General features: G+C 50.5%; 1 protein-coding gene across 1 annotated transcript; it reads right to left on the reverse strand.

The window, feature by feature from the left end:
• Positions 1-509: 509 nt before the first annotated feature.
• KLHL25 (kelch like family member 25) lies at positions 510-19,938 on the reverse strand. Its single transcript, XM_074880634.1, has 3 exons — positions 19,754-19,938; positions 7,163-8,992; positions 510-2,108 (listed from the first exon to the last, which is right to left on the reverse strand). Exon 2 carries the CDS (start codon positions 8,973-8,975, stop codon positions 7,206-7,208), a length of 1,770 nt encoding a protein of 589 aa, XP_074736735.1. The 5' UTR covers positions 8,976-8,992; positions 19,754-19,938; the 3' UTR covers positions 510-2,108; positions 7,163-7,205.
• Between the last annotated feature and the right edge of the window lie 1,228 nt (positions 19,939-21,166).

Here is a 21,166-nt window from a genome sequence, read left to right on the forward strand (position 1 = left end):
GAAAGTCCATCTCACCTGTCAATGGGCCCCTTTCTTGGGAGCTGCAGCAGCCAAGCGAAGGCAAATAAGGAAAACAGAGGTATAAATTCTTCTTTGTCTTCCTTAGAAATTGCTGGCTTTCCCTACAGGAGTATGGCTGTGTCTGGGCTGGGCCCCCTCAACCTATTTGGCAGGTACAAGCACTGCAGACTTGCAAGTTCTCCTAAAATCATGGCACAGTCAAGCTGAGTGAGAGCAGCTGTGGTGAAGGCGACACATGATGTCCTCAGGACACAAGAAGCCCTGGACTTTATTCCCAGATCTACCACTAACCTTGAACAAGACACCTGACATTGTGCCTCAGTTTCCCAAGCGCTGAAGCAATAATAATTACAGCCGGGCTGGTTGCTTGGGAGGTTGTTTGTGAACTGCCCCACCAAGTGCCAACCCTGTTATTATTCCTCGTCCCTGTTATTAGACTTAAATCCAACTTGCTTAAGAATGAAGACTCCTGTGAAAAACACACAAACTGTTTCCCAGATCATCATTTTTATTAAAGTTCACAAGCAGCTGAAGGAAAAAAGAAAAAAAGACTAGAAAAATGTAAATAAATGTCATTCGGAGCATCACAGACTGGCTGTGCAGAAAGCGTGTTCTTCCTGGCAGCAACGGGCGCTCACTGCTCCAAAAAGACCTTTGTTGTTTGAAGCCATGTCAAAGCTTTTCATCGCATTGCATCATTCAGCTGGCCAGGCTACAGCTTAACCTAATCCAGGGGCAAAAGGCAAGCCCAAAGCATCTGCAGGACCAGATCTGCTGTGGAGGGAAGCGGGATGCTGGGGCGGTGCAGGACCAGTCTTCAGCCGTGGCCAGTTCTGGAAGAGGCCACTCAGAAGCTGCATCCCTGTATCCCAAAATCCACATGCCTTCCTCCACAGTGTGAATAAGGAGCGACTCGGGCTGACCACTCTTGCATGGATAAACCCAAATACAGCCAGCAGCCAGTTTGTGTGGATAACCTGGGGCAGCTACAGCCCAACCGTTGGCAGGCAATGTGCAGTCAAAAATGCTCACATCTCTTCAAGGTGAAGCCATACGGCGCAGTGGGAAGGAGGGGGGACCCTCCCCAGCCCGCCCTGCCAGCCCTGCGATGCTCCCCTAGTCGGCTCGCTTCCCTCCGAGGCCTCTCTAGAGGCGAGATGCCCCCTCCCAAGGCGCGAGCTTTGCCCCGCTGCACCTCTGTTTCTGCTCGTTTGCTAATTACGCCCTCACCCACGCACTGCTCGGCGAGCGCGGCGGGGAAACTCAGAAGACCGGCTCTGAGCACACAGCGGGTTTTATCTGGTGAATATCTCGGCAGCGGTGCCGGTGCCTTGGCACACTAACAGAGCCGCCAAGCTCTTCCCAGCAGCTGCGTGCGGGGAGCTGCCCGGCCTCCGACCAAATCACAACCGGCTGCAGTGAGGAGAGGGGGGAGGAAAAAAAAAAAAAGCCCCAAAGTGCAAAACAAAAGGCACCTGCCCTATGTTGCTGCGGTACCCAGCACTGCTGGCAGCCTCCCCAAGCTCCCACACTTTAATGTTTCAACAGTCATTGCCTCCACGGAGCGGCCAGAGGATGGGGAGAGCCAGGTGCTCTCAACCCTTTTTCCCTTTAAAAAACACTTCCAAGCCACTCAAACAGCAGGCATTGCCAATGGCAAGTTCATTGCCTTTACAAAAAAAATTATTAATATCTCTTAACCCCCCCAAGCGAGTAACAAAAAGCACCTAATGGCTCCCCATGCCATGTTTGCTGATGGATGCAGCCTGGTGCACACCCTCCATCTCCCCAGTCCCATCGGGCCACTGGTGCCCACAAGCCACCCCGCACCCCCGTCCCCAGCCCCAGCCCGGCAGCCAGCGCTCCTGCTCCTCGCCGTCCCTGCGTGGCGGCTGGTGGTGGGGCTGGGTGGCCCTCGGTGCCCCCCCGGCGTGATGCCAGTGGCGGGGCCGGCTGTGCCTCCTGCTCCTGGTGCCGGGAAGGGATGCGAAAGGCTCCTCAGAGTCCTGTGCGGGAGGACACGAGGGGACTCGGTCGCTGTGTCAGCTCCAGCAGCGAGACAGGGGACGTGGGTGTGACTCTGGCATCTGTGGAGGGAAAGAGAAAGGTCATTAACAGGGGTCATGCTCAGCCCAGCCCATGCACGGAACACCAGAAGAGGGGTTGCACATTGGCAGCTATTGGAGTAACACCCCATACCCCAAATCCCAGAGATGGGTGGAGGTAGAAAGCAGCTGGTTTATTTGGGGCTTGGGGTGTTGCTCTGCTTTCACAGGAGAGGGGAGAGGGCAGGCGTTCAGCTGAGGAGGGCTCAGAGCACCGGGGAGCCGGGCAGAGCCAGCCAGGAAACTTCTGTGGACATGACAAGGGAATGAAAAGTTGAGGGAAATGGAGTTTTAGCATTTTTTTTTTTTTTAGGGCAGGGAGGAGGGCCCAAGAACTGGAACAGACAAAACAAAAGGACCCTTTTTCTCTTTTTCCGCCATTTCCTCCAAAACCATCCGTACAGCTGACATTTCCATGGGGTTGATTAATCCAGTCTGGGGCCAAGCTCAGACTGCACATGTTTCCATCTGCCCAGGGTTAGGAAAAGCCTGATTTTCATCGACTTTCCTCCCCAGGCCAGCCACTCCCTTCCAACGCTGCCTGATAAACTGGCTTCAGAGACAACCAGACGCTTGGAAAGAGCAGCAGCGGCAAAAAAACTGCCGTCCCTGTTTATCCGGCCTCGCTATTATACGCATGCAAATGGGTTTCCCTAGGAGCCACTGAGAGAAACCAGCTGTGACTTTGTTCCGGCAATACCAGTGAGGTTGTAACAGGTTGCACACAACCAACCCAGCAGCACACAGGTGAGCTGCAGCGTTTAGGAGCCAGGAGATTATCCTGAGGTTTTTTTAGGCTGCCGTTGGCAGGCACACAGGGCTTTTGCACGGGAAGATGTCCGGCTGCGAGCAGGGCCCTGCAGACAGAGACAGGAGCGATGCACGGCAACAAAACCCTGCAGCTTCTTGCAAGGTAAAAGCTGACCAAGCGCTGTTCCACGTGGAAGGGAAGCCAAACCGGGCAGCAGTAAAACCGTCTTTGCAAAAAGCTTGTTATCTAAGGTGTAATTAAACAATCAGGAAAAGTTATCGAACAGATCCAACGTTTAGCGTAACCATGGTTTTAGAATACAGTTCTGGGCCTGGCACGCTGCCTAAATCCTTGCAGGAGCTTTGGGGCCAAAGTTCAGCTTTTAGGTGCCAGAGCTACCTCAAAAGCTGCAGCCTTGGCTGCTCAGCACCCACCCAACGGCAGGCACCAGCTGGTGCCACCCCACAGCCCTCACAGGAGTTAAACCCACCAAAGGGTGCTGGTGGGAGCCACAAAACAGGCTGCAAGCTTTCGGATGAGCCCCAGGAATAAGTGCCTGAGCAGTGCCTGACCACCAGTGTCCAGTCCCTACAGCCCAGACCGTGAGGAGGATCCTGCACGAGCTGAAAGGCATTGGGAAGGGAACCCCTGGCTCCTACCTGCTACGTCCCTGTTTGTTCTGAGACGGGAGCTCTGACATCTCCATCCCAGGGAAGTGCTTGCAGCTCAGGAGCCAGCACTGAGGGATGCAGCGACTTCCCTCTCCATCTCATCTTCCCCAGCTGGAACGTGCAACCTGTGAGTGGCTCCATCTTTCCCAGCGACCATCCCAACCCCCAACTGAAGGCTGCTCTTCCTGGCCCAAGCCCAAGTGTGACTCTGCCCCAGCAAAATGAGAGTGGCCCACAGGACAGATGGTTTGGAGAAGCCACTTTTAATTTGGAGACAGGCAGCATGGATGAACCTGTTCCTGGTACCACCTGAAGTCACCTCCTGGGAGGTGTAGAGTTGTCCCCATCAACTGTCACTGCACAGGACTGCAACAGACCACCCAGCATTGTCCCTCGAGTTCCTGGCTGGGCTTTGCTTGTGTTTATAAACACAGAGTGTCTTTATTAGCCACGGGCTCAGTGTTTTATTTCACTTTTGTAATGATTCCCCTCCTTGTGGCTCCGCCACCACGGGTGGGAGGAGACCAGGCTTTCACGCTTCGTATTGCTAATCATGCTTGATCCCTGGAATTAACTGCCGGCAATAAGCACTAAATTAATGTCACACGGCCCTGGGACCTCTGCCGAAAGGTGCCCTGGCTCCTGCTGGGAGGGGTGAAGGCCATGCCCTCGAGGAAACATTTCCAGCTGATCAGTTTTATGCTTTAAATGAAAAACAGGCTCGGTGTTTTATGATCAGCATTTTTCAAGGACATACTATTTAGGTTTCAATGCAAGCTCACCAGTTTACAGGTGAGAAGGTTGGTTTTTTCATGAGTACAAAGTACTGTTTCCTACTGTACGATTGCCCAGGCCTTTCCCCACCAGCCCAGCTTGCTCTGCTCTGAGGGCACCTTGGATGGTCCCTCCTGAGCCTTCTCCAGCTGAGGGCCATTCCCCTAGGATTAGCATTCCCAAAGCACACCCATAGCTGGGCACGTGGTGGCCAACCTGCCTTCTGGGTGCCCCTACTTGAAGAAGGATCCTGTAGGGACCAAAATGGGTGTTGCAGCAGAGACCTTACATGGTGGGAGCTGCAAGCCAGAAGATCCCTCAGCCAGACCTGCTCTAGGACAGGGCAGTCACAGGACCCTATAGCCAGCTACCCCTGTCCCTGAGCCCAGTTTTGGCACAGAGGCAGCCAGGGCAGCCAAGGCAAGCATGTGGGACCTGGCTGCATGGGCCATACAAGCACAGCGGAGACATTCAGGTCTGGCCTTCACTCACCCGCCTTGGTGCTTTATTTAAGGAGCTGTCACAGTTGGCTGAGGCTGTAACAATAACTTAGTTTAAAAAAAAAAAAAAATCTCTAGAAAAATGAAGAGACATTCTGTCTGGCAGAAGTCATGTATATTTTAAATACCTCTTTTAACCGAAGAGTGGAAGTGAAGCCAAAAAAGCACATAAAACCCTCACACAGTGACTTTTCACCAGTTTTATTTGCAGGTTAGCATATTACAGTTCCTAGTTTTCATGTGCCAGGCTCCATTTTACAGCGGGGAAAAAATATCTATGCAACCCCCACAAAGCTGTTTATTAGGTCTGAACAACCCAAATATAGTACGAAGGAAAAAAAGGTAGGAGAGGAAAATAACATCTCTGTGACTTTGGAGACTGCTTTTTATTCAGTGGCTGAAGAATCAACTCCCACCTCAAAATATTCCCTATTCTTATTCCCAGCAATGCAGCTGGTGTTGAGCTTTAATATTCAGATGCATCTGCTACCAGAGAAAATTAATTTTCAGCTCTAGGATGGCTCTTAAAGGGAGGCCCCATTGACCTGAGTTGAAAATGATGGAGTCCTCACACTCTTCGCTGCAATATTTAATAGCTGAGTGTCAGTTAATTAGATTACTGAGCCACTGTGACAGATGCTAGGCAACGCCTGAGGAGGAGAATTTGGAAAGGCCATTATCTTCCCTTGCTGGGAAAGCTCTCAGAGATCTCATTTTAACCCTTTCCACTCTTGTCCTGCCCTCACTGTGGTCCAACCCATGTTAAAACCAGGTATTTCATAAATCAAAGGTCAGCATAATGCTCTGGGTGCTTTTTTTCCAGCTGAGAAAACCAGGTGGTCATGTTGGGCAAATGCCTGGCTCAGGTGCCAGGAGCTCCTCCTTGGTTCCCAGCTGGCATCAAAAGAGATGATCACTGGGGGATGCCAGTAATTTCACCTGCTGGGCAATTCCCAGGCACACCAACCACACCAAGTGGGAAGCAGGGAAGTGAGAGGGTGTTAGAGGGTTTGGGCAGCATTCTTTCTTCCCTGTACTAAGTGAAGTGGATTTTGATGAGTCTATGGAAGAATTTCCCTCCCCACAGTCCCCACTTTCCAAATAAAAGCTGTAAGTGAAGCTTGTCAATCCTGCCCCCATATTGAAGGGTTCCCCAGCTCCTTCAGCTAGCTGGGATGTAGTCTGCAACCACCAAAGCAGGGCTCTGTGTGTTGCTGGCACTGTGAAACCTGCAGACAGAGCTAGTGGAGATGTTAGACTTCCTGGGAAGATAATACTATCCAAGTGCTGCCCATATCAATATCTGCTTTCACAATGCAAGGTGAGAAGGGTTTCTGGCCTTTGCCTGGCCAGCTGCATCTCAGCACAGATTGGTGAAGACATGCAAAGCTCTGTGGAGAAAAACTGGTAACCAGAATGGCAACCAAACATCCCACTGGGGAGGAGAGAGGAGGAACCAACAGCCTTGTCCCAGTGGCATTGCATTAGCACCTTCCCTGAGCAAGGGAGAAGCAGAGCACCAGAATGAGACAGGACATCATGAGTTTTCACCAACTTTCTGATTCTCACACACCCCCAAACACCGATAAACACATTCTTCTTCTGGTTACAAAACCCCTTCCCTCCCACTCAGGTCTCACACAGAAGTCTCAGAAGTTCTGATTTAACCAGCAACAGTTTGGATGTTAAATAAACACCAGGACCATCAAATGCACCATGGCTTCTAAGCTTTCGCTTCTGCTACCCACTGAAATGTAAATATAGAGCATAAAAAGAGATCCAGGATTTGCTGGCATCCCAAGGGTCACTTGCCTACATATTAATCAGCTCTGAATAAACTGCCCAGATACTCAGCAAAAATACTGAACTACTGAGACTTTCTCCAAAGCACTTGCCCTAGTGTCTCCCAGGACTCATATGCAAGTGCTTTTAGAAACCTTAACCCTCTCAACCACATGGGGACAGGACGTATTCCATGGCGACAGCCGTGAGAGCAGTCGTGGACCATCTGCCCGCCCTACCCACCCACCCACAGAAGGGTGACGCTGGCACGTCCATGGCTTGGAGCAGAGGGAGAGGAGCTGTGGCCTGCTTGCAACCACCTGTGTAGATGTACCTCTTGAGATACTGTGAGGATCATCTGGAAACAGAGAAACCTGGGAGCTAGATAGACTTACAACACTGCAGAGCTGATTACTCTTTCCTGGGGCTGCATCCCAGCTCTAAATGCACCCTTCTCGTGGAACGTGAGCAACCTGGAACCCGTGGCCTCGGCATGGTGTGTGCAGATGTAATTGAGGCAAGACAGCAACTTTCAGGTAAAGAGGAGGAGACCCTTACCTTATTGACCTCCTGGATACAAGCCCCTGAGCCCTGACCCTCATCATGACGGCAAGTGCTTCCAGGTGCTGACAAAAGCTGTGGGGATGAGCGAGTAAGGCACCGTTGTGATACAGTTCCATGTGTCTGACGTAGGGTCGTAGCAGTCCAGCGTTTTGCACCGCTGAGTGCCAAAGTAACCCCCCACCACATAGAGTTTATTCCCCGAGGCCAGAGCATGGCACGACATGCGCTTGGCTGTCATGTCCCCAATGCGCGTCCACTGGTCCATCTCGCAGTCGAAGCGGTAGGCGGATGCTGCCGTGAACTCGGTGTCTCCTCCCATGATGAAAATCTGGCTGCCCAGGACAGCAGCTGCCGTGTAGCGCCAAGGCTGCGGGCATTCGGCTTTGATCATCCACCGATTCTCTGCTGGATCATAGCACTGGACTTTGGACACCATGTCTCGGTGAATGCTGGTCCCACCAAACACAAAAAGCTTGAGCCTGGCGCTCACCACCGCAGCATTGCTCACTCCATCTCTCAAAGGAGCCACCATCGTCCATTTGTTGGATATGGGATCGTACTTCTCTACTTGCTTCAAGGAAACAGAAGGAGATGCAGGAAAGACTCCAGCGACTGCAGTGTGTCCACCAACGACATACAGGCAGTTTTCCAATTCAGCTGAGCCATGCCCAAACCGAGCTATTAACATTGGGGCAGCTTTTGACCATTCCTCGTGAACAGTGTCATACACCCACACATCTTTTGAGACCCCGTTCTCTGAGCCCCTGCCTCCAGTGATATATACTTTGCAGCCGATGGCACAGGCACTAAACTCCTTGCGTGGACTCGGCAGGTCTGCTTTGGGGATAATTTCCTTTGCTTTGTGATCCACTTGGTAGATCTTATCACACATGAAGGTCTGTCCTCCCAGGATCAGCAAGGTGTGCCCAGCTTTGCGAGGCCTGGCACAGGGACTGGTGACCACCCCGTCATTCTGGAGGATCTTCTTCTTGCACTGAATAGCTTCATCCAAGACAAGCTTGTTCCTTTCATCCACCATGATCAAGTCCTCACAAGCCAAGGCTTCCTTGAGGCATTCAGAAGGAAGTAAGGCCAGACGAACATTCCTCAGAAGTTCTGGGAGATAAGCCTTCCGCTCATCCAGATCGTATTTCACCCACTGGATGACAGCCTTAAAGACCTTTTCTTCATCCTCAATTTCCAGCTCATCACTGGAGATGAGGTCCAGCAGAGTGTCCTTGGAAAGGTTGTTGAAGTCCTCACTCTTGTGAACAGTCTCAAAGTTGACCAGGCACATCCTCCAGGAGAGCTCATAGAGCCGCCGGCACTGATGAGCATCCGAGAGCAGCATCATGCCCAGGCAGTTGGAAGGGTAGAGGTTCTTCTCAAGGAATTCAGCCGCCGCATCTCGGACATCATGGAACTGCAGCATGTCTCCAGCCTCCAGGAGGGACTCGGCATTCTCCTCGTTGATGATGATCCGAGAGGAATACGCAAAGTCCAGCAGTAGCTCCAGCACCTCCGGGTGGAGGCTGTCATGGAAGTTCACCTCATCATCCAGGCTCTCCCGGAGGCCATTGCTAAACATGGCTTCAAAGTACCTGCTGGAGGCAGCCAGCACTGCCCGGTGACATGGGAATGACCTGTTTCCTGCCCAGAGGGTGACATCGGTGAACATGCAGTGCTTCCGCAGGGTGTTCAGATGGGACAAGACGCAGTCTGGGTGGGAAGCTTTGTGAAAAAGCAAGATGTTCATGGAGCCGGTGCTAGTCCGGGATTTACGGTTCTCGTGGACGCTGACTGACATGATGACAGAGCTCTTGCCTGCAGAGAAACAAACAGAAAAACGATCATTCTCTTGTCCTTATTGCTGTAAGACACAGAGAATATGTGCATTTGCTGTCTAACCTTGCTACACTGTCAGTGGACTTCAAACATGAAGCACCAGGTGCCACCCCAGTGCTCCTGCTTTGTGGGTGCTCCTGCACCCTGGCTTGCAAAGCCCGTGCCTCCTGCACCCTCACATCCTCCAAAAATTTAATTCAGGCTGAGCAGGGTGGGAAGGCAGAGCGGGGTGAAGGGGGAAATTCTGCATTTTGGTTTTCAGCAACAGAGCAACAAAGTGAAGCAATCAAAACCCAAACTTGATGGTAAATTTTCTCAACAGCCCCTAGAGGGTATTGGCAAACCGCAGAAGAGTTATTTTTCCTTAGAAAACAGCATTAAGAGAGCAGTCTATCTAGGATAAAGGGCATCGGTCTGTTCTTGGCTCAGCAGAAATCAAGTTTGGCTTCTGATTTTCATGAAGATTACTGCAAGTTTAGGAAAGGCAATTGCTACAGGTTTTATTTATGGAATATTTAGCTACCAGCACAAGCCAAAAGTTTTGAACAAATTTTACCAAACCCTTTCATTGTAGTTTTTGTTGATAAAACTCACCAGACACTTCATGTGACAAACATTTTGCAAGATAGATTCACATCAGAGAATTACAAAAGAGACAGCTAAATCATGCTTTTTAACAGACAGGCAGAAGCAAACACAAGGCTTTTATTAGCTACTATTTCATTTAAGTGCTACCCGATACTTAGCCATGCCTGTAGAAGAACCCTTTGGACCAATCAAATTACTACCACTTAGATGATAAAATCCAAGTCATTTACTCCAAAATATTTTAGCCAGCTCTATTTTGTCCCCCATGTAACTAAAGTAGACAGGCAGATATGCATACAGTCCTCTCTTACAGCAGAAAGCTGTAGTGGGTAGCACGACTGTCCTGAGTTTTGAAAAGTGAGCCCCAAAAAAAAGAAAAATGGGGTCAGCCTGCTGTGCCTCGGCTGCAGGCCCCTGTGACAGCAGACACAGCAAAACCATTGCAGGCACTACACTAGATGACATTGATTTTTCAGTAAAAGAGACTCTCCCTGGCTAAAAGTGGAGTTTGCAGGCGGGCAGCCCACTAAATGGGCTAAAGATGGGGGCACGTCACAGAGCTTGGGGGGGGTCTGAGCTGTCCCAGGAGTGTTTCAGCACTTCGGGCAGGGAGGACCCTGCCCTGCTTGGACGTATGGGAGCATCAGGGGCTGCCACCTGCAGCTCAGCTTCCCTGTCAACACAAGGCAGCCACCAGGAACAGCTATGAGCTGGAGAAAGTGGCCTAATTCATGGAAAAAGGGATTGCTTGAGAAACACTATCCAGCTCTGTTACACCTTCTCTCTCACCCAACACTATTTCTCTATCCCTTTTCTACCCCGTCTTCCCAAAAACACCATAGTTTAGCTTTGCAGGCTGGAGACACCAGGGCTGAAACCCCATGGCACCCTGCTCCAGCCACTTAATTGTTCAGAAATCAGTAATTAGCCACACAGATAGAGTTGGGGAAGGGTTTTTGGTTGGGTTCTTTTTGTTGTTGGTTTATTATCTTGCTCTTTGCAGCCCAAGGTTTCTCAAGGGTCTTTGTCCCCTGCAAGCACAAGGTCTACAGATCAGCCCTATCCTCCCCAGCTAGGCTGAGCTCACCACCATCACCCCAGCCCTGCACTCAGGGACCTGGGGGAAACCACAAAACACTGAGAGCACGGACGCAGAGCTCCCAGGCTGCCAGTGGGTCACAGCCTTGACCTGGTGGAGACCTGGAGCCGCACAGCCCTCCCAGGCTCCACGGGTGGATGACCTCAAGTGGAGGCGAATGGCCAGATAAGCTGCCTGACTCACGCTCTGCTCATGCGCTTCCTACCCCCCGCTTCTCCAGCACCTCCAAAAGAACCCAAATTCGACAAATAGTTGTGGGCACGTCCCTCCTTCCCCACCCGCTGCCATGAATTATTGAGGTTGCTCTTCCCGAGGCCTCACTCATTCCTCAGGGCTGTGTCGCAGTCCAGGGAAAAGGTCTCTCTGTGCTTCTCCATGCAGAAATGATAGCTTGCCCAAGCAGTCACAACTCCTACTTGGCCTCCAAGCTGGGCAGGAGCACTGACGTGGGTATTTGGATTGGATATGTGCATGCTCATTGTCAAAATCCCTGCAGCCTGGGGTTGAGGCTGCCAAGCTCCTTTCGCTTGTGATCGGAGGCTGTGCAGAATCAAGGCTCCAAAACAGGAAGGAGGATGCCATTACGGAGCAGCACTTTGAAGTGCATCTGAGGGAAATGGTTTCCAACATCTACACCCAGCGCAGGGACAACACTAATTTAAGAGGTTATATGGATTCCCGTGTCAAAGCTCTATAACACAGAAGCGAGGCATACAAATGAAACATTTATGAGTCTGCTAAAAGCTATTGATTTAGGTTCCTATTCCCACACCCTCAGAAACCACCCTGCCATTGCTACTGCTTTCTTTACTCGCAGCTCAGGTCTGCTATTGAGCATTAACCTTTGATTTGCTTATGCACAAAAAATTAAGCAATTTATATAGGACAGCTATGGAAACAAACAAAAAGGTTGCAGGAAGGCAGCACCATTTTTTCTTACACTAAGATGAGAAAAGCCACTACCCAGTATGGAAGGAGCAGGTCATTTAGAAATGAAAAATGTCTATATAAAAGCTGCAGCTGAGCCATTTTATATATATACAGAGACATATATGTATAAACACACACATGCACATTATATATATAAAAAAATCTCAGGCTTCTAACAGCAAACATCTTGACCAGGGCACTGGGTAACCAAATAATATTTCTATCCAACAGGTATTGAACAGCATCCAGGGAGTAAATTGTCAGGTTCCAGTCCAGTCCCCATTAGCACTGCTCTTCACATCACCTTGTCCCACTACAGGCACCAACTGATGCTCAGTACAGCTGCAAGCCTGAAAGCTAAAGAGGCCACAGCCACAGCCCCTTTACTTGGCCTCTCCTGAAGCCGGATTGTGACACTGGATGTCACTGGTCACAGATCAGCAGGGCTAGACAGACCATTAAACTGAAACTAAAGCAGCCTCTGAACTCTGGTGTGCAGCCACCTCATCAGCAAGGCTTGCTTGTGATCTCCAGCAACTTCCAAACAGCTTGTTTTGAGGGCTTCTGGAAACCTACCACAGCTGGGTACAAGCAGAAAAGTGGCAGGTACTAATACTTTCCCTCACAAACACATCCCACTGCATCTCTCAGTCTACCAGAGAACTTGGCATCATCCCACCCATATCAGATGAACAGAACAGAAACTGCAGGCAGCAGCTATTTCATAAACCTCAGCAGCCTGTAACTAAAAGGATCTTCTAGAATTTTCATGATGTGCACAAATGTATGCTTCAATTTAAGCAAAGTTTAACTGCACTGATGAACAGGCTGGACCCATGACATGCTCTTATAGGCACTTCTCAGAAGCAGATGCATGCCGAGCAGAATTTGGCCCCTACCACATTCCTTGTTTCCCTTACCCAGCTACTGAGCTAAAGAGAAAAAACAGAATCACTCAGAATGAGGAATATTTTACACAAAGAAACCTGTCAGTGGCTCCTGCCAAGCTCCCACCTGCTCTGCGAGAGCTCAGGGGGTTATCGGAGCTCCCAGCTGCATCTCCCATCACGCAGGAAGCCATCACTAGAACAGACGCGTCAACACGAACAGCAGAAGGCATGACCTGAACAAACTGGGTCTTGGATTTCTCCATGCTGCATTCATTTTTTTCCTTTGAAAGGTAGTTATTGAAAAAAATAACTATCTACTGCATAGCCTTTTAGAAGGATCTCACTGCACACAGAAGCAGACAATAACCTTTCTTCCATACGGATGAGGGCAGAGGGGCATCAGCTATTTGACAGCTATCCAACGCTGTCTGCTGGCTATAGTATTCCCCTGGCTGTCTGCAGCCTTTGTACAGCAGGTATAGGAAAGACAGGTTTTTTTCCAGCAGAGCAAGATAAGGGTGCTTTGGAAATCCTTCCACTCACCCACACAGGGCAGACAGCAATCCCAAAGGACGGTAGGAGTTGGCTCAGGGAGAAAAGACCCCTCGAATCTCAGCTCATGAAGAAATCAGCCCAGTAGCCTCTCTGGACAGGACAAAGCCGGCAAAGAGAACAAGGGAAAAACCAAAACCACAGAGCTGGCCAAACACCTCACCTGAACAACAGCCACGGTTTTCCTGTCCAAGCACCTCTTGCTTCCTACAAACCATGCTCCAGCAGAAGACTGTCCCTCCCAGGCTGGTGGGTCACCATGTCAGAGCCCTGGTGGTATGGGTCATTTAGAAGAACCTCAGGAAATACTCTATTACTCTTGAAAAACCCAAGCAGCACTTAGAAATGAGATACTTTGAAGCCATATCAGGCCCTGGACCCCAGTCACAAAACTGCACATGAGAGGGCATCTCAGAAGGACTATAGATACATGGACTATATTTAGCTAGGCTTGGAGTTCCCCTCTCCATCTTAAACCAGCACGTTGTCCACAAGTCTCCAATTTAATTCACTATCTGCAGGGAATTGCCAGCTGAGATGCTGTCTCCTTTCAAGAGGACAATATTTGAGAGTGAATAAGATGTTCCCCAGCGGGACTCCAGAGGATCAGGAATAATTTCTGCTTAGGAGGGCAAAATTACAGGATTTGTAAGTGTTCTCCCAAGACCGTGAAGGCTGGCTAAACACCAACAAAGAGCCCAAATCCCATAAACCGAAGCTGGCACTTTCTGTTTGCCAATCAGACTTCTCAGAGAAGCAGCAAGCAGAACACGTTTCTTTTTGCCCCACTCAACCATGAACTATTTAATGCTGTAAATAAGTAAATAAATAAGCAGTAAGGTTCCCTGCTGGCTCAGAAGACCTGAAAGAAGCTGCTTACGCCACAGTGGAGATTCATTCCCAAGCAGTCAGCCACACAGGCCCTCCACATATGGACTGCACTACAGCCTATAGCCACTCCTTCCAAACCAGAGCAGACCCACCTCAAGCAGCCTGCCTGCGATGGCTAGTTTTGCAGGGAGGCAGGCATAAGATTATTTTTTATTTTCTCTGCAATTTCACAGTATCAACCCTTTGGGGTGCAATGCCACCCTGAATTCAGCCAAAGTTCAACTCCTCCCTGGAAGCTGTGGGGTGAATTCTCTATCCATAAGTAACAAGCCTGCTCCCTCATCCCAAATACCTGTACCTTTCCAACACCTTCACAGACTCCACCACCTGGTGCTTAGGCCAGCAATGCCATCCCAGGACAAAATTACTGGTATTGAACAAATTTCCCCCCTTTTTACTGTACAGAGTAGCAAACTAGAAACCTAAAGTCACCTGCTGTGCTGTCTTCATGGGGAAGAGCCCCTTGCAAAGCTGTCTAGGATAAAGAGCAGTGTGGCAACACACTGTCAAACACAGAACCCAGAAAATGCTGGGAAATTGCATCTGAAACACAGCTGTGAGACCATCAAAAGGTTTGAGAAGAGAGATCTATTACATGCAGGCATTCATGTACTCACAGACACAGCTCGAGCTTCAAAAGTGGAAAAAACCCAACAGAAAACAGGAAAAGATGGTGGGGGACAGAGACAGGAAGCAAGAAAGGGGAAGGATGAAATGTAAAGGTGTTTTCAGATGATTTTCATGTCCTTGCATAACACAGTGGACTATCAGGTACACAGCTTGAAGCTGTTTGAAATGCTCGATACTAATAATGCCCTTCTGTAAAGAGTGCTTGAGATAAAAGGAATTAAAATAGCACCTGGCATTTAGTGCAGCACTGCACTTGTTGAGCGTGGAGCCTGGGCTGCTGCCAGGTGGGCAGCAAAGGACCTTCACCGCATCGTCTCCCGAGCACGCTCTCTGCTCTGTCTACACTCCCACATGCCTGGATGCAGACTTTGCTCTCAAACAAATCGGGTTCATGTCCAGCAGCTCCGGTGAATTTAGTGGTTTGCCTATGTCAGCCAAATTTGTTCTTGTTTTCTTCAGGATGACTAACGCAGCAAAGATGTGACTGTGATTTTGCACGCTGGAATTCAGGCAACGTAACTCTGCCGTGAATCAGAGGATATCTCTGTAACAGAGCTGGATTTGGCCTTCCTGACAAACTCTCATTGTTTCATCATATTTGCAAATAGGCAAGCAAAGGAAAGCCAGTTGACTCCATCCCCCTCAGCACAGAATTTCTGATCCTGCCCTAGCCTTTGAGAGTGGAAGTCATCCTTATCATTTCTTCTCATTTTCTCACTTTCTAGTCTAGCCTGTATATCCTAGACAGAAAACAGAGAAACCATGTGAAAGGCTCCTTCTGTTGGCTCAGACAGAAACTGGGAGGTTTTCCAAGCCCAATTCTGTAGGCTCCAGGAGATCAGATTGTCTCGAGAAGGTCCGGGCACGTATCTGAACGTCAACATGCTTACTAAAGCAAAGCTGAACTCAGAAACTCAGTCTGTCCATCACTGCTTCATATCCCGTTCTCACCAGTACCCACCACTCCTCCCTTTAAACCTGCACTCCACTCTGATCCCAAAGCCACCACAAAAATCTACTGAATGCCACTTACCATAGAAAACAAAAGCAGTATTGCCAAGCTGTACCAATTAGTGCAAGGTAGAACAAGAACCTCAAAAGCACTGGTAAAAGGGGCAGTAGTGCCTCAAATCTGTAAGACATGAACTAATCTGAGCCAAAGGCAACCACGTTCCAACCAAAATAAAAATACCCATAGGAAATCCACTTTGCATGCAATACATGCAGTTTTATTTGCAAATTGGGTATTGGACTTGCTACTCTGAGCTGAGATGCTCCATAAAGCTCCTTGAGCTACCTGTGAGGCAATCAAATAAAGTTCATGTTCACCACTAAGCACACTGGCTTTGCAGTTCCTGGGAATACCACACCCTCCTACAACCACTATCCAAATCGGGATAAATAACGCTTTTAGCCACAGTTCAGGCTCCAGACAATAGCTTTTCATTGCTACGCCTTAACCCCAGTGGATCTTTTCAGAGCCTGTGATTCATTTCAGAGGCTGCTGTGGGGTTTTGTCCTCCCCGCCTGCCCTCTAGTTCCACTAGTGAATAAATCCCATTCTGCCAGATCAATCACAGTCACTTTGCAAAATGAATGTGGGGCTGCAGAGGAGGCGAGTTTGCAGTCCCATCTCCAAAATTATACTCAAAAAGGCTCCAGAATGGAAACAATCTACTTGATCGCAGTATCTACCCCAGCCCCATCTGGGCAGGATAAAGTCCTTTTCAAGCAAGCCAACTTACTAGTACGCTGCAAAGTCAAAAGGCCTTTGGTACTTCAAATACAGAGGAGCAGAACCACATGCCACTTCCCAGGGAGAGTTTAGAAGATGAGATGTGGTATACGTCAAATTAATGCCAGAATAACCACTGCAGTTGCTGACTCCAGAAAGCATATTCAGATCCTCCCACTCTCTCTTTGCGTACTGTGCCTGGCTCCCGGCGCTGAGGCTGGCAGAGCTGATTGCTTCGATGGTCAGGCTAACCAGAAGCCCTGCTACGGACGCTCACACAAACAGGTCTGTCTGCCTGCTGTCAGGGCAGGATTTCAATTTTGTGCCGGGCCAGTTAACCTGGGGTTTTGCTTTGTCTTCCCTGCTCCCCTGCCAGGCAGGAGTTCTTGGTGCAACTGCCAGATTCGATTTGCAGGAGCTCATTTGCAATTCTGGCCAGAGTTCAGAGCCGTGGAGATGGGAGGCCCTCATGCCTCCTGAACCGATTAGCCCCTGATGTTGATGGGCATGGAGGACAGCCGTTCCCAACTGGATTGTAAAGCACTGACAGATATTGAAGCGTCTGTTGCTGCAAGACAGGGCATTGCTCATTGCCTTCTGGCTCTAGACGGAACAAATGTGACACCCATCTTTCAGTAACTAACAGAGCATCAAACCACACACTCAGCTTGCAAGTTCTGGACCAGCATGGGAGCACTGCAGCAGCCCAGGCTAGCCTGGGCATCTGTGCACGCACCACAAGCAGACCAGAGGATTGCCAGTGTCCTACAGTAATAAATCTGCCTCGCCACAATCTGACAGGCTAGCATATAAAACTGGTAGTCTTTGCAAAGTCTAATGGTCAGCAAGCAGACAGTGGTTACGGGACATGTAATATTCCCAGGCTCGAGTGATGGGGGCAAAACAGAGCAGCCTGTACTGGCTGGAGTGATACTAATAGTCACTGCTGGGATATAAAGTTGATAAGCAAAGACAGACTGATGTGATGGTGGTTAAAGGTCAGGCCAGTGGGCTTGGGCCACCTTGTTACAGCTAAATGCTTCCTATCTGGCATTCTTGCAGCCACTGTTTTAAGCAATGCCAGCTACGTTCACTGCAATTCAATTACAGTCTATAAAAGACGGGAGTACATCTACTCCTCAGTTCAAGTGCTGACTCTGCTTCTTCAAACCTGCCCCTTCCACAGTCCCTGAGCATCAGTGGACGCCCCGGGCCAGCTCTGCCCATCCTGCCCCACCTACTCACGCCCAAGGCCAAGGCACTGCTCAACATCTTCTTTTGTAATGCTGCCACTTCCCTCCCCATCTCGCAACTCGCTGGCTGTCCTCTTCCACCTCCACAGATGGCCACATCCTGCCCTTCCTGTTTCACTCATCTACCTCCTAAACATTGCCTAAAACCTCCTCTGGCTGTTAAGAAGAAAGACCTGAACTCCTGCAGGCTTTGGGGAGCAGCTGGTTACCACTGCAGGGACAAAAATGCTATCATAATTCACATATACATACATACACAGAGATATGCACATACACCTTGTCCGATCCAGGACCACGTCCAGCACTCACTCCAGCACTGGAGGGACCATATTATACATCAGACACACACTCATTTTCACGCGTTTGAAGTACGTGTCATGCAGCATCTTGTCATCTGTTCCCAAGCTGTCTGCCTTCACAAATTTCATTTGCTCCTTCAGTCGAATGATTTTCAACTGGCCTTATCTCCTCTCCAAAACCACATCTGAGACACCATCCTCACTGCTTGAGTTACTTGAACCTGCCCCAAACACAGCATGGAGGTTACACAGGGCGCGCTTTGCACGCATGCTGGGGCAGAAGGACTTCGGAAAACAATCCTCAAATACTTGAGAAAATGAACAAAAACAGGATAGGAAGTTTAAGTTCCTCAGTGCTGAAGCTGCTTGCAGTCTCCTGTGTCCACATCACGGTGTGACTCATTTGCTTCTGCAGGAAATTTCAGTCTGGTTTTAGTCCTGAGAATCTTGTGCCCACGCCACCCCTCCCCACTGCAGAACAAACTTCCACCTATGCCTCCTCTCCAGGTGCTTTACTTAATCCAGCCTTATCACAGAAGTAAACCAGAGCAGATGGTTAGGGTTAAAGACACAGAAGAGACAAAATGTGTTTTCAGATAAGATTTGACCTGAAGAGCAAACAGGACAAGGAAAACAGAGGCCCCAGAAAGGGTCCCATCTCACTAAGGAGTCAGACCCCTTGTGAGGTGGGCAGAGAAAGAGTACATGAGAGCTCAGACCTGCTTTACACCTACTCTAAAAGGAGACTAACTATTACCAGAGCAGCAATCAGTAGCACAGCTGAGTTAACAGTAGCAGCTGGCCCACCAGAAACGTGCAGGGTGTGTTACAAACATCTCGGGTTGCTCCTAAGGTAAGTTCAATACAAACAAGTGTCACAAGACACAGGAAGGAGGGAGAAGACAAGGGAAGTTGTCAAAGTATAAAGGTTATAGGGTTGCTTGTTTTTCCTGCAGCTCTGGATCTGTCCTGGAGAGAAAGAAGCACATTTAGAGGAAGACTACAAAAGCTATGGCCCACGGCACCCTGACCAAGGAAGTGACTCCAGCAGATCACAAAAGAAGACAAGCAGAGATTTACAGAAAAAGAAAACAGAAACCAGTGAGGAAGCGAGGGCTCTCCATATATACAGTATGAAACACTTGGGTGTCTGCTTCTGAAAGGCTGAGGACAAAGATTTTCCAAGCACGAGTTTGGCTAGTCTAAGCCCCCACCCCAACAACTGCAAGTGGATGGATGAAAAAAATAAACGGAAAAAACCCCACAACTACCAAACAGGCTTTTAACTTTTTTAAATGCAAAGGGGCCTGTAAGGGCAGTAGAGGGCTGGAGAACTATTTTTTTTTCTCCTCTGTCAGCTCAGCTCAGTCATTCATACAAACCTGCACACTTCTCTAGACAGGGTTACTTGAACTGATCTCATCAGAAGGTTAGGGAAGTTGTGTCCCTTAAACCACAGTTTTGAGATATATACGTACAATAGAGGGGGGAAAACAAACAACGCAAAACCAATCCCACTTTACTTTCATATTCAAAAGCTGAACAGCAGCATTTTTTTTTTTTTTTTTTTTTGCTTCAGGAGAGAAAAGCCCTTCCCCTCCCTTGAACATTCCAGTGCCAGCTTTCTACGCCCGTGAGAGCTGCCGATGAAACACGACGCTCGGAAATCCCAGCCGAGCCCCGGGGCCGGTGACCGGGGGCGGCGTGCCGGGCGCTCTCCTGCCGGGAGCCGGTATGGTCTGCCGCCAGGCCGCCGGTCCCCGCCCTCCCCTGGCTCCGAACCCCCGCCGAACCAAACCCGGCCTTACTAAGCGGGGCCAGGGCCGGCTTGGGAAGCGGCGGCGTCGACCCGAAGCCGGGGAAAACAACTCACCGTCTGCCTCCGCGCCCGGCCACGCCGACACCTCGGAGCCCCCCGAGCCGCGCAGGGCGGGAGGGCGGCGCAGCGCTGCGGGGCGGCTCCCGGCCCACGCGCGGAGCGATGCGCGGCGGCCCCGCGCGCTCCCGGGATACGGTGGAACCGGCCTCGCGTGGGACCCCGGGGGCGGGACCGGCCGCCGCCGCCGCGGCCATTCAGGGAGCGCCGAGGCCGTGACGCGCCGCTCCGCCTCGGCCCCCTGCGGAGCCGCGCGTGGGAGGGGGCGGGCGCTAGCGGGGAGCGGCGACCAATAGAAGGAGAGGAAGGCGGCTTGGGGGCGGGACGAGGGCGGCCCGGAACTCCCCGGGTCCTAAAGGCCTCCGTCGCCCGGTTCAGCCCCGCTGGGAGGCTCGGCGCTGCCCTCTGCTCCCCCCGTGGGTGCGCTGCAGCCCCCACGCCGCCTGGTTTGGCGGTTCCCGGAGGGTTTGCGGGGTGCTCTGCGCTGGCACCCCGCTGCGTCACGGCCGGTACTGCCCTTCGGCCTCTCGTGGAGTCACCCGTGACATCCCCACGGCAGAAAGCCTTCCCCTCTGACCCTGGCCTTTGCCCACCCGAGTCAGGGCGCTGCTGGGACCTGCCCGGCCGCCCCTGCTGCTCCCGGGGCAGGAGTCCGGCTCTCAGCCCCACACCTCCAGCAGGACGGGCACCTCGCGGAGTGTCGCCCACGCGTGTCACTCACCCACCTTCAACCCACGCCTGCAGTGGGACAGTAAGAGTCAGTAAAACTCTGCTAAAACTCAGGCAGATTTCTGAAATCTCTGGCCTCAGCTCAGCAAAATTTCAGTAGGTGGGAGAATGTGAAGGTCAACAAACTCCCACGGGGTTCCTTTTCCTGCAAGGATTTGCAGAGAGCTTGGGATCAGATGGGAGACTGGCCAGGGTCCGTGCCCCCTGGGTGGGGACGACCAGTCGGTCAGTGCCTTCATCTGGAAGGAGCAGATGGGACATTTGTAAATGCTTCCTCTAGCAACCACTGTGAGCCGAACAGGGGGAAAAAGGCTCGTTTGGAAACAATAACATTTTTCACATAATGCAAGAGCAGCGGGAGGAGCACTGGTAACAGTACTGCCTCTCATCCCCACGCGTGTTTTCCAACCCCTGCTCCGGAGAGAGGCACAGCAGGACACAGGAACGGGCCGAAGCGTAATTTCACTGTGGGTGGCTGTGATACGTGTAATGTTTCAGCTACCAGAAAAAATGAAGCTGAAAGCTTTCTGGGTACACAAATTTTGGATACACAGAGGAGGCTGGGAAGAGGTGTTCCTTGTCTTCTCCCACGACCCCATTTCTCCAGGGCCCGACTCCCTGTACTCAGTCACGGGTGTTCAGTAATAAGATTCAAGTGAATAACTAACAGTTCTATTAAGT

This window comes from Strix uralensis, chromosome 11 (genome assembly GCF_047716275.1).
Source record: "Strix uralensis isolate ZFMK-TIS-50842 chromosome 11, bStrUra1, whole genome shotgun sequence".
Classification (NCBI taxonomy): Eukaryota; Metazoa; Chordata; class Aves; order Strigiformes; family Strigidae; genus Strix; species Strix uralensis.